At 43.4% G+C, this 14,824-nt stretch overlaps 1 protein-coding gene across 2 annotated transcripts in view; it reads left to right on the top strand.

Annotated features, from left to right (window-relative positions):
- The window catches only part of ADCY5 (adenylate cyclase 5), a 298,584-nt gene that overhangs the window by 224,742 nt on the left and 59,018 nt on the right, over window positions 1-14,824 (top strand). For both annotated transcript variants that reach the window (XM_045031720.1, XM_045031719.1), the window contains exon 9: window positions 5,755-5,895. In XM_045031720.1, coding sequence (XP_044887655.1) covers window positions 5,755-5,895 — 141 coding nt within the window. The remainder of the gene's footprint in view (window positions 1-5,754; window positions 5,896-14,824) is intronic.

Raw genomic sequence — 14,824 nt, 5'->3', positions numbered from 1 at the left:
TTGTCAAAAATACAGTTCACATGGCAGTACAACAGCAAGACAATCTAAGGAGCTATCCTATAGCTAAGTTAGGAATGACTATGCTACAGCTTTGACTGCTGGAGCTGCCCCACTGATAACCACAGATCTCAAAAAATCCTACTGTAGATGCAGCCATAGAGTAAAGATGTTTGATGCAATTGATTGGTCTAAGAAAATCTCAACTATTTCTGTGGTTTTGACATGGTGTTACTGTAGCTCAGTGTGTGGGAAATGGTGATGAGAATTCAATAAAACCTCTGGGGATAAGATTTACAGTCTCTGCAAGCTCATATTTGAAAGTTCCCACAGCAACTTCTGGAGTTTATCCATGTTAAATTTGAAAAGCTCATTGCTGTTTGAGAATATTGCAGCTCCCATTGTAACAGATAGCACATAAAAATTAGCAGAATTGAAAGACATTGTCAACAGTTCTTTTTCTCAATCTTTTCTCATACATTTGATGACACTTTGTGTATAGTCAGTGTCATTCTGGGGTGCAGTCCAGACCAGTGAGGGGTTATGTCACCACCTGCTCTGCAACTTGGGGTCCCTCCCAATGCTTTTCTGCTGTAGCTCCCAACCTGGGGTGCTCACAAACAGCCAAACAGCATGTAGGTCACACCCTGAGCGTCTGTGCATAGCTGCAGTCCTGATCCAGCAGCTCTGACCTCAGCCGCCTGTCAGTAACACACCAGCCACACTCTGGCTTCCAACCTCCTTGGTTACTACTTTCAGGCTGACCCCAACACACTCTCAGTCTTGATTTTGCCCCAAAACTTGTGTTCTGTGCTGCCCAGCCCTCTCCTGGACAGTTCAGATATTGAAGGTTTGTTGGCCCTGTACGGGGTCAATAGCCAATAACCAATAGCCTGTTATTTCAGTTACCAAGCAGCTCAGTTTAAACACAACACTGGGTTAGTTTAGATTAAAAAATAAAACAAGTTTATTTAACTACAAAGAGTGAGATTTTAAGTGAGTACAAGTATCAGGTATTAAAGTCAAAAATGGCTACAAGAAAGGCAAAGATAAAATGCTTTCTAGTAACTAAAACTTAACAAACTAAACTGGTTCAAGGTGAAATCCTTAGCACATGTTTCCAGCAACAGGGCTGACCAAATTTTCAGATCAGGATGCCTTCCTCCTCCCCCTAAAGTCAAAAGGCTGGTTCCTTTGTTGTCTCAGGTGAAAGAGAGTGCAAGAGAGAGAGAGACCCTGGTATGGGTTTTGCCCCTCACCTTTATAATCCAGTTCCCCTTTGAAGTGGATTCGTGTGCGGGTTACCCCTCAAAACAAAGTTTATTCAAGCCGTAAAGAAGGCAAAGTGGAGTCTGGGGGTGAAGGTGACCCAAGCGTTTTCATCTCTCCTGCGTATGCTGAAATGTAGATTTGCCTTGTCTTCTTCCTGCTGTCTCAAGGACCCTGTTTACTACTTATATGTAAATTGAGGTAAACACACATTTCTTTGTTTAGGATAGACCTGTTTAACCACTCCTGGCTAGTCAGGCATGGCTTTGAACACATGCTACCAACATCGTACATGGGGAATTCATAACTTTACATGTAATGTTGCTACATACATTTCACCATGATATTGATGACCAGTGAGTTATTTGTTTACCTCACAAGGCATGTATTGTACAAAGATTATTATACTAGTGTGTATGATGTGAATACAGGGGTGCAATCGATCAAGTCAGTTTTCCTGTATAGTCAATTAGCAAGAGAGGAATAGGCTAACTAAATTGAAAAGAGTGACCCTTATATAGGGTGACCAGAAGTCCCGATAAAATCGGGACCGTCACGATATTTAGGTGGTTGTCCCGCGTTCCGACTGATCTTTCGCTCCGCCAGCAGCACTGGTTTTTTTGTTGTTTGTTTTTTTTGGTCCGCCGGTGGACCCCACCATGTGTCCCGATATTTTCTTCATCTCTCTGGTCACCCTACCCTTATAAACATCTATAGAGTAGAAAATCGCTTCGGCACAGATTTTTAAAGCTATTTTGGTGGTGTTACATTCAGCATCATGATGCCTAACTAAGTTTAAGAGCATAAAATATAATTTTTCAAAAGGGATTTAGGCACTTGGGAGGCTAAATTCCATAGTCAGTTGATGGGATTTAGACTCCTAAGTGCCTAAATCTTTTTAAAAATTAGATTTAGGCTTCTAAATCTGTTAGGCATTGTGACACTGAATGCAGTCATGTCTAAATACCATTAACAATCTGGGACTTCATCTTTTTTTTTTTTAAATTAAATCACAACATACTTTTAAAGAGTGTTCAACCAGAAATCGGAATTTAAAAAAAAGTAAATTTAAAAAGAAATCAAGCTAAGAAGATGCTTTTAAATAAGTGATACAACTAACAGTGAAGTCCATTTGAGTAAGAAGTTTGAGTATCGTGTTTTATTTGTGCAAGCAAAATTTGCCACCAGAGGCTTTGACTGAAAAACACTGCCCCACACTGGGTTTTATCTATGACAAAAGCTACAGAATACATGGTTCAAAATCTCCCCTACACAATTTCCTGGGGAAGAAATGCAAGAGTTCTTCACACAGCTTTGGATAATTTATATGGTCTGTGATCTCATGGTTGTAAATGACCTCAATAGTGTGTGTGTTTACCACAGTTTGTCCTGACCTTGCCCCAACCCAGAACTGTCAATACACATGTACCTACTGAGGTCTTTTATTCCCTTCAAATTAATCACACAATTGACATAATGTAAATTTTAGTGTATGACAGTCAATTGTCCCTAGTCAAAAGCAAATGTAGTTTAATTGGCTGAGACCTTTCAGTTTATCTGCTTAGATTTCTGGAATTAAGTCTTTTCTTAAGATTATGTCTGCGTTTACTAGATACATATTGGACTGTGCTTCACCACTGGGGAAAACTTGTTGCACATATCTTTTATCGTCTGTTGACTAAAGGCATTTATAATGTAACCAGATAGGTTTGCTTTTATAGGTCTCCAGACTAGATTTACTGCCTAGCTTTTTTTTTTTTTGATTGCTACTGGTTGAAAGTCTCTCACTAAGCTGTAATAAAATGTACAGGCAGTGTCACTTTTATTATTCAGAGCAGTAAATATTTGGTTGTAGATACCTAATCTGTTCTTTCTGCTAGTGTTTTTTTGGCATCAGATGATATATATAGATCTGTAACTATGCAAGGGGTTGCAGCTAGAGCACCACAAATGATCGTAAAGGTTAGAAAAGTAAAAGTTCTGTGGCTTTAAAAAAAAAACGATAATAGAGTCATTTCATACTTGTGTATTTTTAGAAACATTTAAAACACAGCTCTCTTGGAGGTTAGCTAGAGTTTCCATAATGGTTGCTAATGTGAAGTTCATCTGGCACAAAATGTTCACAGTTCCAGCTCTTATAGATTAAACGATGCTGGTTTGATGCAGGTGAGAGACAGGAGTGAGTATTCATGAGGTTTGTTTCCCCACACCTGTCTTTCTGTGGCTTCAGCAGTTTGTGATAATGTGTGGCTGCTTCTTCTTTGCAATGGAGCTGACAGTTCTTTGCGGTTGCCCCCAGCCCATTGTAGCAATACACTAGCAGCGCTCTCAGCGACCTGGGAATCGGTAATGAGATAGATAGAACCCTTGCAGCAGTTCAAATGCAGCGTTGGGGCAGTAGCAACCCAGGTTGTTATTATCCGGTGGCTATTAAGATCTCAATTATGAACACTGTGCCACAGTCAGCACCTTTGTTGACACTCCCAGGAAAGTCAAAGGGGTATAAAGACTGAACTATTCACTCAAACACTTCTGTAACTGGTCTCGGCAGGAAGAACCTGCAGTCTACTGGAGGGCACTGTCGGTGCGACTGTCCCTTTCCTGTGAGTACCGAGGACTACCGTCTCCATGGCTGTCAATCTAGCACCTTTCCCCAGCACTAAATGTACAAAGATTTGTTTTTTAATTCAAAAAAGCATGACAGTATAAAACGTGACAGTTAACTCTCTGGTTACCATGGAAATAGCACCAGTCATTCTGTGAGAACGTGACAGGAACGTGGTGAATGCCTTGGAAACCACAGTTACTGCTTGGGACAAGAGAATCCGTATGGCGAATACATGGACTAACCTGTATCCTTCATCCAAGACTTGAGCTGAACCAGGCTCAATCATTTTGAAAAAATTGTGGCATTTTCTTTTCTAAAATTGTTTTGCTGCCTCCGCAGTTCCTGGCTCTGAAATCCAAGATACGCAATAATAATTACATGAGTCTGTCCTGCTGCTTGTGCTTAGCCAGATCCAGGAAATCTTAAAAAAAGGTGATCTCTCAAGCTATTAAAAAAACAACTTTTCAAATGCTCATTCCAACAGAACCTGCGAACTCTCCCAGGGTTGCCCATCTCTCAGTAATTATATATTAACATGCTTACGACCACGGCCACGTTGGTTTTTGTTAAGTCAACACGGTCAGATCACATAGTTCCCTGATAAGCAAGTCTCCTGTTGAAATCTTCGTCTGAATGAAAACTGCAGGATTGATCCTGTACAAGCTACTTCTACCTCCTCTACAAAACAGAGGCCAACAAGGGGAGGACAGAGAAAATCCTATGTTGAAAAAGCAATGCTTTTCATCAGCTCGAAAACACCCTCAATATACATAATTCACAATACTATTATGTCACCCCATAGCACCCTGCACTCAGGAGCGGCGCCAGGGTTTTTGGTGCCCGAGGCAGGGGTCCTTCCGCGCTCCCGGTTGTTGGCAGCAATTCTGAGGCGGGTGGGGGGGTCCTTCCACACTCCCGGTCTTCGGGGCACTTCGGCGGCGGGTCCCGGAGTGAGTGAAGGACCCGCCGCAGAATTGCCGCCAAAGACCCGGAGCGCGGAAGGACCCCCTGCCGCCGAATTGCCGCCCCGCCAAATCCTGGTGCCCTAGGCAACCGCCTAGGTCGCCTAAATGGAAGCGCCGGCCCTGCCTGCACTCCTGTTTTTATTGATGATGAGCCTGAAATAAATCTCTGGGTCCTAACACACCCCAACCTTTGCAGCAGTCTTGAGTCAGGTCCAAATGTCATAGCTATCTCTTACCACCAAACACCCTTCAACTTCAGGAGTATTTCAGTCAAAGACAAAATGTGCAGTTAGAGTTGAAGAGGAGAAAACACCTTTTTCACCTTGTGCAGTACCATTATTTTCTTCTTAGCACTTACAAATACAGTACCCAGCAAACATTAAGTATTCCTCACCCCTCCTTTGGGAGGCATCCCCATTGTACAGGAGGACTGTGCCACTCAGTGCCAGAATTGAAACCTGGCTCCTAGTCCTTTACGCAGATCAGCCCTCTGCCTTTGCCCTGTACATTGCAGGCACATTGATTCCTGTTTTCCAAGGAATCTTAACACAGCCTCTCCCCTCGGAACTACAATTTTGTTCCTGAATTTAATTGTTCAGTCTCAAGGCAAAAAAAGACACCCTGTTTGCACTCACCGGAGTTCTTTGTCCTCACAGAGGAGGGGAGTTGTTGGTGGGCAACAAATTTTGAGTCCTTTGAAAAACTGTCCCATTATACTTAACTGTGACGCTTGGAAGGACAGGAAATAAAGCAATAAAGAACTGATCAGATGAATGCTCCTTATTTCTGTTGAAGTGCATGATTAATAGGTTAATGCAGGGGGATAAATGATCAGAAACAAAGGCATCTGGGGAGTGATTACCATGTAAAATGTTTCAAAATACGTCATGCAATTCTCTCATGTTTTTATTTCAGAAAGATGAGAAAGCGACAATAGCCAAGATGAACAGACAGCGCACCAATTCCATCGGCCATAACCCTCCACACTGGGGTGTGGATCGCCCCTTTTACAACCATCTGGGTACTCACCAGGTCTCCAAGGAGATGAAGAGAATGGTAAAGATGTTTTGCTTTATGGAATATTTATTATTATTATTTATTATTTATAGAGCACCAGGGGCTGTGTATGGCACGTTGCAGAAAAATAGGGCACAGTCCCTGTCTCGAGGAATTTACAGTCTAAGGGGCCAATGCTGCACACACTTACTATTGGACATAGTGAATATTACCTTGACTTCAGAAGGACAGTTCACAGCAGTATTAGGTACGCCTGGACGCAAGTGTTTTGTGGGATTGGGCCCTAGGTTATTTGAGGATCACTAATATTGAGATGGGAGGTTGAATGCTTTTATTTAACTCTTCACCATGTTGAAAACACTCACCCCACGTTGAGTAAGAAGAGCAAGTTTTCTACTAAATATGTGTAGACACCAAGTTTTCCATATGTAAACGAGATTAATTGCCAAAGGTTATTTTCATTGCTTTGGTTTTTTTGTGTACACCTACTGCAAGTAATGTTATCATTTATAGTCATTGGTCTCCAGGGTCCCTACTAAAAGGAGTCTTTTTTCATGACTTGCAACTCTCCAAAGGAAAAGTGGCAGCTCCATCACTTTAATTATTTAAGATTGCACTATACATAGCACTCGAGAATACACTGTAAAGCATATGTAATAGTTGACCTATGGCAATAGGTCTCCAGTTCCTAGCCTTCCTTTGGGAAAATTGAATTTGATATCCAACCAGTTGCCAACACAACTTCTTGACAGGGCAGTGCTGGTCTCTGGCTCATTTTAGGCAACATTGGAGATGGTGAGTCTTTATTTCCCTGTATTCCCTGCAAGAAAGATGAAGGAAAATAAAACACTTTATTTTAATAGGCATTTCATAATAGTAACATCATAATAACACTTAGCACTTTTGTAGTAATTTGCAGAGTCACATTGTTTTACGAACATTAACTTATTAATCATTGATTAATCAAAGCTTTTAAAATAAATGAATTTCCTTTAATCTACATTTCAAGTTAATTCAGGGCAAAATTAAAAATGTGTCTCGGTTACAAATGGATATGTCTCTGAGATTGTAGAATCCTAGAAGTGTAGGTCTGGAAGGAACCTGAAGAGGTCATCTAGTCCAGTCCCCTGTACTCAAGGCAGGACTAAGTAACAACTAGACCATTCCTAAAGGTGTTTGTCTAACCTGTTTTTAAAAATTGCCAATGACAGATTCCACAACTTCCCTAGGCAATTTGTTCCAGTGCTTAAATGCCCTGACAGTTAGAAAGTTTTTCCTAATGTCCAACCTAAACCTCCCTTATTGCAATTTAAGCCCATTGCTTCTTGTCCTATCCTCAGAGGTTAAGGATAACAATTTTTCACCCTCCACCTTGTTGCAACCTTTTATGTACTTGAAAACTGCTATCATGTCCCCTCTCAGTCTTCTCTTCTCCCAATTAAACAAACCCAATGTTTTTTAATCTTTCCTCATAGGTCATGTTTTCTTGACCTTTAATCATTTTTGTTGCTCTCCTCTGGACTTTCCCCAGTTTGTTCACATATTTTCTGAAACATTGCGCCCAGAACAAGACACAGCATTCCAGGTGAGACCTTATCAACACAGAGTAGAGTGGAAGAATTACTTCTTGTGTCTTGCTTACAACATTCCTGCTGATACAACCCAGAATGATGTTCGCCTTTTTTTTCCCCCCAAAAGTGTTACACTGTTCACTCATATTTAGCTTGTGATCCACTGTAAGCCCCAGATTCCTTTATGCAATATTCCTTCCTAGGCAGTCATTTCCCATTTTGTATATGTGCAACTTATCATGTCTTCTGGGAGTACTTTGCATTTGTCCTTATTGAATTTCATCCTATTCACTTCAGACCATTTCTCCAGTTTGTCCAGATCATTTTGAATTTTAATCCTATCCTCTAAAGCTCTTGCAGCCCCTCCCAGCTTGGTATTGTCCGCAGAGACTTTATAAGTGTACTCTGTATATGACAGCCAATTGGAAATTACAAACTATATACACACACATATTTTGCACACATAACGGCTACCCCTCTGATAATTATGTGGCATGTCGCATACACCCCCATATATTTTTGAAATTGCAGCACTTACTGAGTGATAGGAGAATTATTTTTTTGTTTTCACTAAGCATAATTAGGTATGATTGAGGGTCTCTGCATTTTTCTGCAAACTGCTTATCATTAAGGCTACGTTTTAGTCACGGGTATTTTTAGTAAAAGTCATGGACAGGTCATGGGCAATAAAAATTCACGGCCCCTGAGCCCTGTCCATGACTTTTACTAAAAATACCTGTGACTAAATCTTACCCGCTGGGAGGGGGGCGCTCCTGAAAACTGCTGCCAGGGGGTGGAAGGCAGCATGGGGTGACGCTTCTGCTGGGGGGGGCAGCCCATGCCCCTATTGCCACTCTGAGCAGGGGTCAGCCTGTGGCACTGCCACTGATCCTGGTGGGGGACTGCCCATGGCCCTCTAGCCGCTCCGGGCGGGAGGTGGCCCGTGGCCACACCACCACTGCCACTTTGGGCAGGGGGCAGCCTGTGGCCCCACTGCCACAACCGCTGGTCCTGGCAGGGGATGGCCCAGGGCCACATGGTTGCCACCACTGGTCTAGGCAGGGACAGCCCAGGGCCCCGCCGCCACGGCTGCTGGTCCCGGACCACTGCTCCAGGACAGCACCGGGGAGCAGCCAATGCTGCTAGAGCAGTGGCCAGTGCGGCTGGCCACTGGGCTTTCCCAGCTGCTGGGATGGTCCTGGAGTCAGCTGCACCAACGCTGCAAAATTCACAGAGGTCACGGAAAGTCACGGAAGCCGTGACTTCCCGTGACCTCCGTGAATGATTCGCAGCCTTACTTATCATTGACATTACAAACCAAAAAGCTATGTTAAAAGAACATTATTCAAGTTGCAACATTAAGCACTCAGAAATTAGGAAATTCCATCGTTCAGGTGGCCGGGCTCACAGCAGCTAGGAGCAGCCATTACAGGGAAAATCCAACTTCACCCCATAGTTCTGGGCTGTAGGGAGTATGCTCGGCCACTCTGTGATGATTGCATGCAAAGTCTGGTCACACAAAGGGCTTGTGAGGGGCTCAAATATACTCAGTGAGGATAGAATCTTTGGAGATTTTAACTGGTAAAATCTAAAAGTCTCTATGGAGCATGTGCAAACTGTGATTTTCTCCCCCAAGGGCTGATAACATGGCCAAATGTAGGCAGACTTTCACAGGCATGGCAAAAAACACATTGCTGACACAAAGGCCACTCCCCGGCCAAATTTCAAGTCCCTGCTCCAAAGCACGGGGATGGTAGGACTGGAAATTATTACCAGAAATTTTTAACAAGGGCATAACAAAATTTTCCTAAAAATTCAGCCAAATGCAGACCTCTGCATGTAAAATTTCAGCCCAAACAATTAGTTTGGTGAAGTTATAAGCAACTGAAAACAGGGTCTTATAATGGGAAGTGTCAGATAACCTTAATTATAGGTGGTGCTACCAGCCTGCCTATAATATCTTTTACCTTCACAGTAATGAAGCCTAATCCATTTGTATCCCTATAGTCATGTGATCTTGTTTAATGAATGCAGGCTTTTTTTTCCCTTCCCAAGCTCTTTAAATATAGTTCCATGAAATAGCCATAACATATTATCTGTCTTGGCAGTACATTTTGTTAGTGGACGAATCTATGTTATCTTTTCAGTAGTTCGGACTCAATAGGCATGATGTTATTAGCAAATCCTAATCAAGATAGCATGTAATTATAAGTAGAAGTTTCTTTTGAATTGGCTTGAAAAGGGTTGTTGCATCATCCTATTCAGAAATGAGGAGTGAGCATGCCAAATGGTATTATGCTTCATGCTGTTAATTACAGTTTGCCATGTCTAGCTCCTAGTTCAGTTGGAAAAACATAATTATTTATTGACATATCAAGATAAGATAAAAAAATGTGCTGCCAATTGCTTGGGGGTGGGAGAGAGTTCTGGAACAAGGGAAGAAAGTGTCACTTTCTCATTCCTTTACATATCTTGTACCTTAACTTGCAATGACTTTTACTTTTAGAAAGAGTCTGCAGCTCAGAAATTCTTTCCTGGTAGATCAACCTCCATTCCTTTTAGTAGCAGCTAATACTTCTTCGTTACACTGATGGGAGAATTTAATTTGAGAGGCTGACGTTGTCTACAACTCTTTGTGTCAGATTCACTCTCAAAAATCAATTTGAAACTGACTCCGTTTTGTATTTTTACTTATTTTCAGGTTTTGAGACTCCCTCCCCACTATTGCTTTTACACAACACTTTCCTTTTGTTTGTGATGCTGTAGCCAAAAATAACACCTGCTTTCTCCATGGAAAAGATCATTTTACTGTCCACTAGGCAGGTGGTTTGCTGTTTCAATCATAGGTGGGATTTTTTTCTCCCTTAAAGTAAATTCTCCTTCTGCAGCTTTGTAACAGTTAGCTTTCTACCCTGCCACATGGGCAGTGCAGTGGATGTGTGTGGTATAAAATACATGTTGCCGCTATTGTATTAGATGCATACCCTGTGTTGTGTGCACACAAATACACTATGTCTGTAAACTATATGTCTATGGGTAAAATAGACACAAAATATGGGTGCACAAAAATATGTGTAGGTGGACACAGGTTTTATCGGCACTTAAGTGGGATGATGTCATGGCTTTGACCTTCATGAGTAACAGTCATCCCAAACTCCTGGAAATGTACCCTTCCCTACATACCACTCACTGTGCATTTTTTCCCATTCCCTGCCCATGATGGTGTGGTATAAAGGTTTTTGTTGGCAATCCCTCGGGGTCAGGGATGCTCTTTTAGCCAGGTTTTTATTTTTATGGGTTCTTTGGTGACCGAGGAGTCCAATCCTTGAGCCGCAAACTCGTTGACAAACATTGCAGGTAATGTTGGAAGGCAGTGTTGGGCCGTGATTGCTACATGACAATCGTCTGTCCTTTCTTTTCTGGCATTTTTCTGTGACCAGGGCAAGGCGATTTTCCTCAGAAGTGATCGTCCCTACTCTGGCAAGTCTTGGCCAGTCCCGGGCTACTGTCTCCCAGTGCATGGTATCTATGCCACATCTCTGAATGTTTGTCTTAAGGGTGTTATTAAAGCATTTCCTTTGGCCTTCCTGTTGTCACACACAAGAGAAACTACACTCTTCTGAATTGCATTTCCTCAGCAAAGACATTTTGGAATCAAACTTCCACATTCAGGAGGACAGAGAGAAATGTTCTAATGGCAATGTGATTATTTTTTTAAATCCTGTATGTGGGGGCTCTGAGGTTTGAAATATATTAATGTTACTGGGTGAGATGGATTAGTGGTTGCAGTGCCCATACCTTTTTTCCTATAACTTTGTAAGCTTTATCTTGTCACTTCATTGTAACATGACACTTATGTCATGATGCAACGCAGCCATCCTTGCAGTAAGACACCAGCCCAGTAGAGCACTTCTCACCAGCAATGGGGCATTGGTAGCGGGAGAGCACTGGGTGCTCTGGGAAGTAGCTAGTCCTCACCTTCTCTTTGTGTTCTGGGGACTAAGTTGGACTAGAATCACACTGTGATACCAACAATGCAGGACATCAAGTTGACACATTTGGGTTAGGTTTATTATTCTCAAACAAGGAGTGTTCACATGGGCCAGGAGATCCTTTTTTTTTTCCTGAACCACTTGCCTGGTCCCAATCTTCTAGTGAAGATCCAGAGTGGATAAAAGTAAAATGAGGTTTGAATCCAATGAAATTACACCCTTGCTGGCTCACTCGGCCTTCCCTGATAGCCTCTGAAGCTCTTACTCGTAGCCTTTCCTGGAGTGGTAGGCAGATTGATTATCTTGGATGGCAACCTGGGCAGCAGTGACCATGAGATGATCGAGTTCGGGATCCTGACAAAAGGAAGAAAGGAGAGCGACAGAATACAGACCCTGGACTTCAGAAAAGCAGACTTTGACTCCCTCAGAGAACTGATGGGCAGGATCCCCTGGGAAGCTAATATGAGAGGGAAAGGAGTCCAGGAGAGCTGGCTGTATTTTAAAGATGCCTTATTGAGGGCGCAGGAACCAACCATCCCGATGTGCAGAAAGAATAACAAATATGGCAGGTGACCTGTTTGGCTTAACAGAGAAATCTTCAGTGAGATTAAACACAAAAAAGGAAGCTTACAAGAAGTGGAAACTTGGTCAGATGACTAGGGAGGAGTATAAAAATATTGCATGAGCATGCAGGGGTAATCAGGAAGGCCAAAACACAACTGGAGTTGCAGCTAGCAAGGGATGTAAAGGGTAACACGAAGGGTTTCTACAGGTATGTTAGCAACAAAAAGAAGGTCGGGAAAGTGTGGGACCCTTACTAAATGGGAGAAGTGACCTAATGACAGATGATGTGGAAAAAGCTGAAGTACTCAACACTTTTTTTGCCTCAGTCTTCAGAGTCAAGGTCTGCTCCCAGACTGCTGCACTGGGCAAGACAGTATGGGGAGGAGGTGAGCAGCCCTCAGTGGTGAAAGAACAGGTTACGGACTATTTAGAAAAGCTGAACATGCACATGTCCATGGGGCTGGATCTAATGCATCCAAGGGTGATGAGGGAGTTGACTGATGTGATTGCAGAGCCATTGGCCATTATCTTTGAAAACTGGTGGTAATCGGGGGAGGCCCCAGGCAGTTGGAAAAAGGTTAGCTATGAGTCAACAGTGTGTGCTTGTTGCCAAGAAGGCTAATGGCATATTGGGCTGCATTAGTAGGAGCATTGCCAGCAGATTGAGGGAAGTGATTATTCCCCTCTATTCGGCACTGGTGAGGCCACATCTGGAGTACTGCATTCAGCTTTGGGTCCCCCACTACAGAAAGGATGTGGAGAAATTGGAGAGAGTCCAGTGGAGGGCAACGAAAATGATTAGGGGTCTGGGGCACATGGTTTATGAGCGAGGCTGAGGGAACTGAGCTTATTTAGTCTGCAGAAGAGAAGAGTGAGGAGGGATTTGATAGCAGCCTTCAACTACCTGAAGGGGGATTCTAAAGGGGAATGGAGCTAGGTGGTTCTCAGTGGTGGCAGATGATAGAACAAGGAGCAATGGTCTCAAGTTGCAGTGGGGGAGGCCTAGGTTGGATATTAGGAAAAACTGTTTCACTAGTAGGGTGGTGAAGCACTGGAATGGGTTACCTAGGGAGGTGGTGGAATCTCCATCCTTAGAGGTTTTTACGGCCCGGCTTCACAAAGCCTTGGCTGGGATGATTTAGTTGGGGATTGGTCCTGCTTTGAGCAGGGGGTTGGACTAGATGACCTCCTGAGGTCTCTTCCAACCCTAATCGTCTATGATTCTATGATCTTCTTCCTCCCACTCCTCCATTCTTGATCTTCCTGCCAAGTAGAGCAACAGAGCCCATCCAGGAGGTTGCCAGCTAGCACCAATCAGGGCACACTACACCACTGCCCAGGCCCCTCTGTTTCTGGCTCACTGCCATACATGTGAGCCCTCCCTGTGGGGTCCAGATCCCCAGGACTCCGCTTCATTCCCCCCTCAGTGTAAACTGCCTCAGCTCCTCACAGGATTTCCACCAAACCCTCTTTCTTTGCTTTTTGCCAGTATCAGCACTATATCCCTCTGGCAGTTAAAGACAGGGGAGGATGGGAAACAGACACCATGAGAAATACCTGCCTGCTCCAAAAAAAGTAATGGAGAAAATAATCTGCCCTGTGTGAGAAACTGCTGTCAGCTGGCAGACTCTGCTGTAAACCTTACTAGGCCACTGTTCCCTTGATGGGCCTGTGTTTGTTGCTTGTGATGCCTCTTCCAGCATAAACAGTGTAGAGCAATTAGAGTCATCTCACTCATGTTAATTAGCCAAAGCAAACCGAGTGGAAGAGACCTGGACAAGATCGGCATTGTGACTGCACAGAACTGGAAAAGAGCCAGAGTAACTCTGTGAAAGAATCTGCTGTCAGCTGGTTTCTGTTTTTCTTACTCTTAGGATATTTTGTCTTTCTAAAGCAACGATAGTGGACCAAGGATAAACTAGTATTTATTCCCCCGTGGAAATACAATTTTGTTTGCACTGTGTGTGATATGCACAAAGGAACAGAGTTCCTGCTCCTCACTGTTACACACTCAGATGACTTGAAAATGTGGTGATTATGAGGATGTTTTCACTTGTTCAATAGTAACAATACTTTGCTTTTCTGGAACACCTTCCAGACTAAGATCTTGGAGTGTGTTAGGTGTATGAATGGATTTTAGTTTCTCACACAGCCAGGAGGTCAGGGAATATCTTTGTGTCTCAGTTCCCCCGTCTGTAAAATGGGAATGTAAAAACTAAATCTCCTGGCCAAGGTCACAAACACAGTCTGTAGCAGAGCTAAGTATGGTACATCTTTGAGAAAAGGAATCTTATTCTCTCTCTGAGGACTGCCCGTCTGAGCTTTTACATTGGCTCCTTGATGAGTTCCTGGAAACCACTGACAAATTGCTATAAAATGCAGCAGATTGCAGCCAGCCATACCTTTAATAAGAAAGTGCAACCCACAGAGATCACATGCCCCAGCACGCAGTGTTCCATCTGGCCGCAAGTGGAAGGATAACATGTTACCAGAGGAATTGACAGGCAGGATGGTTCGGGTAGACTGATGGGAAGCACCGCTTATTGCTGCTCCACACACGTGTGCCGTCCTCAAGTGTGTGCTGCCGACTCACGGGTGGGAGGCCAAGAGCGTGCTGATTGTGCCCCTCACCAGCAGACTTCATGGGGCCCCCATCCTCACACTCAGCAAGCACTTGGAAGGTGCAGCAAGTCCTGATACATGCACTAGGGGAAGAAGTCTGCCTCTGCCTTCTGATCTCAGTCCATTCTCCATAAATGTACAACACGGAGGGAGGCTTTTGTCCATGTAGTCTCAAACGAAGGGTGACGAGTGTGAGAGTCTTTGGTTTGTAAATATTGC

This window comes from Mauremys mutica, chromosome 10, assembly GCF_020497125.1.
Source record: "Mauremys mutica isolate MM-2020 ecotype Southern chromosome 10, ASM2049712v1, whole genome shotgun sequence".
NCBI classification, from domain to species: domain Eukaryota; kingdom Metazoa; phylum Chordata; order Testudines; family Geoemydidae; genus Mauremys; species Mauremys mutica.
Note: the sequence above shows the minus strand (reverse complement) of the source record. Positions and strands in the feature narration are given on the sequence as shown.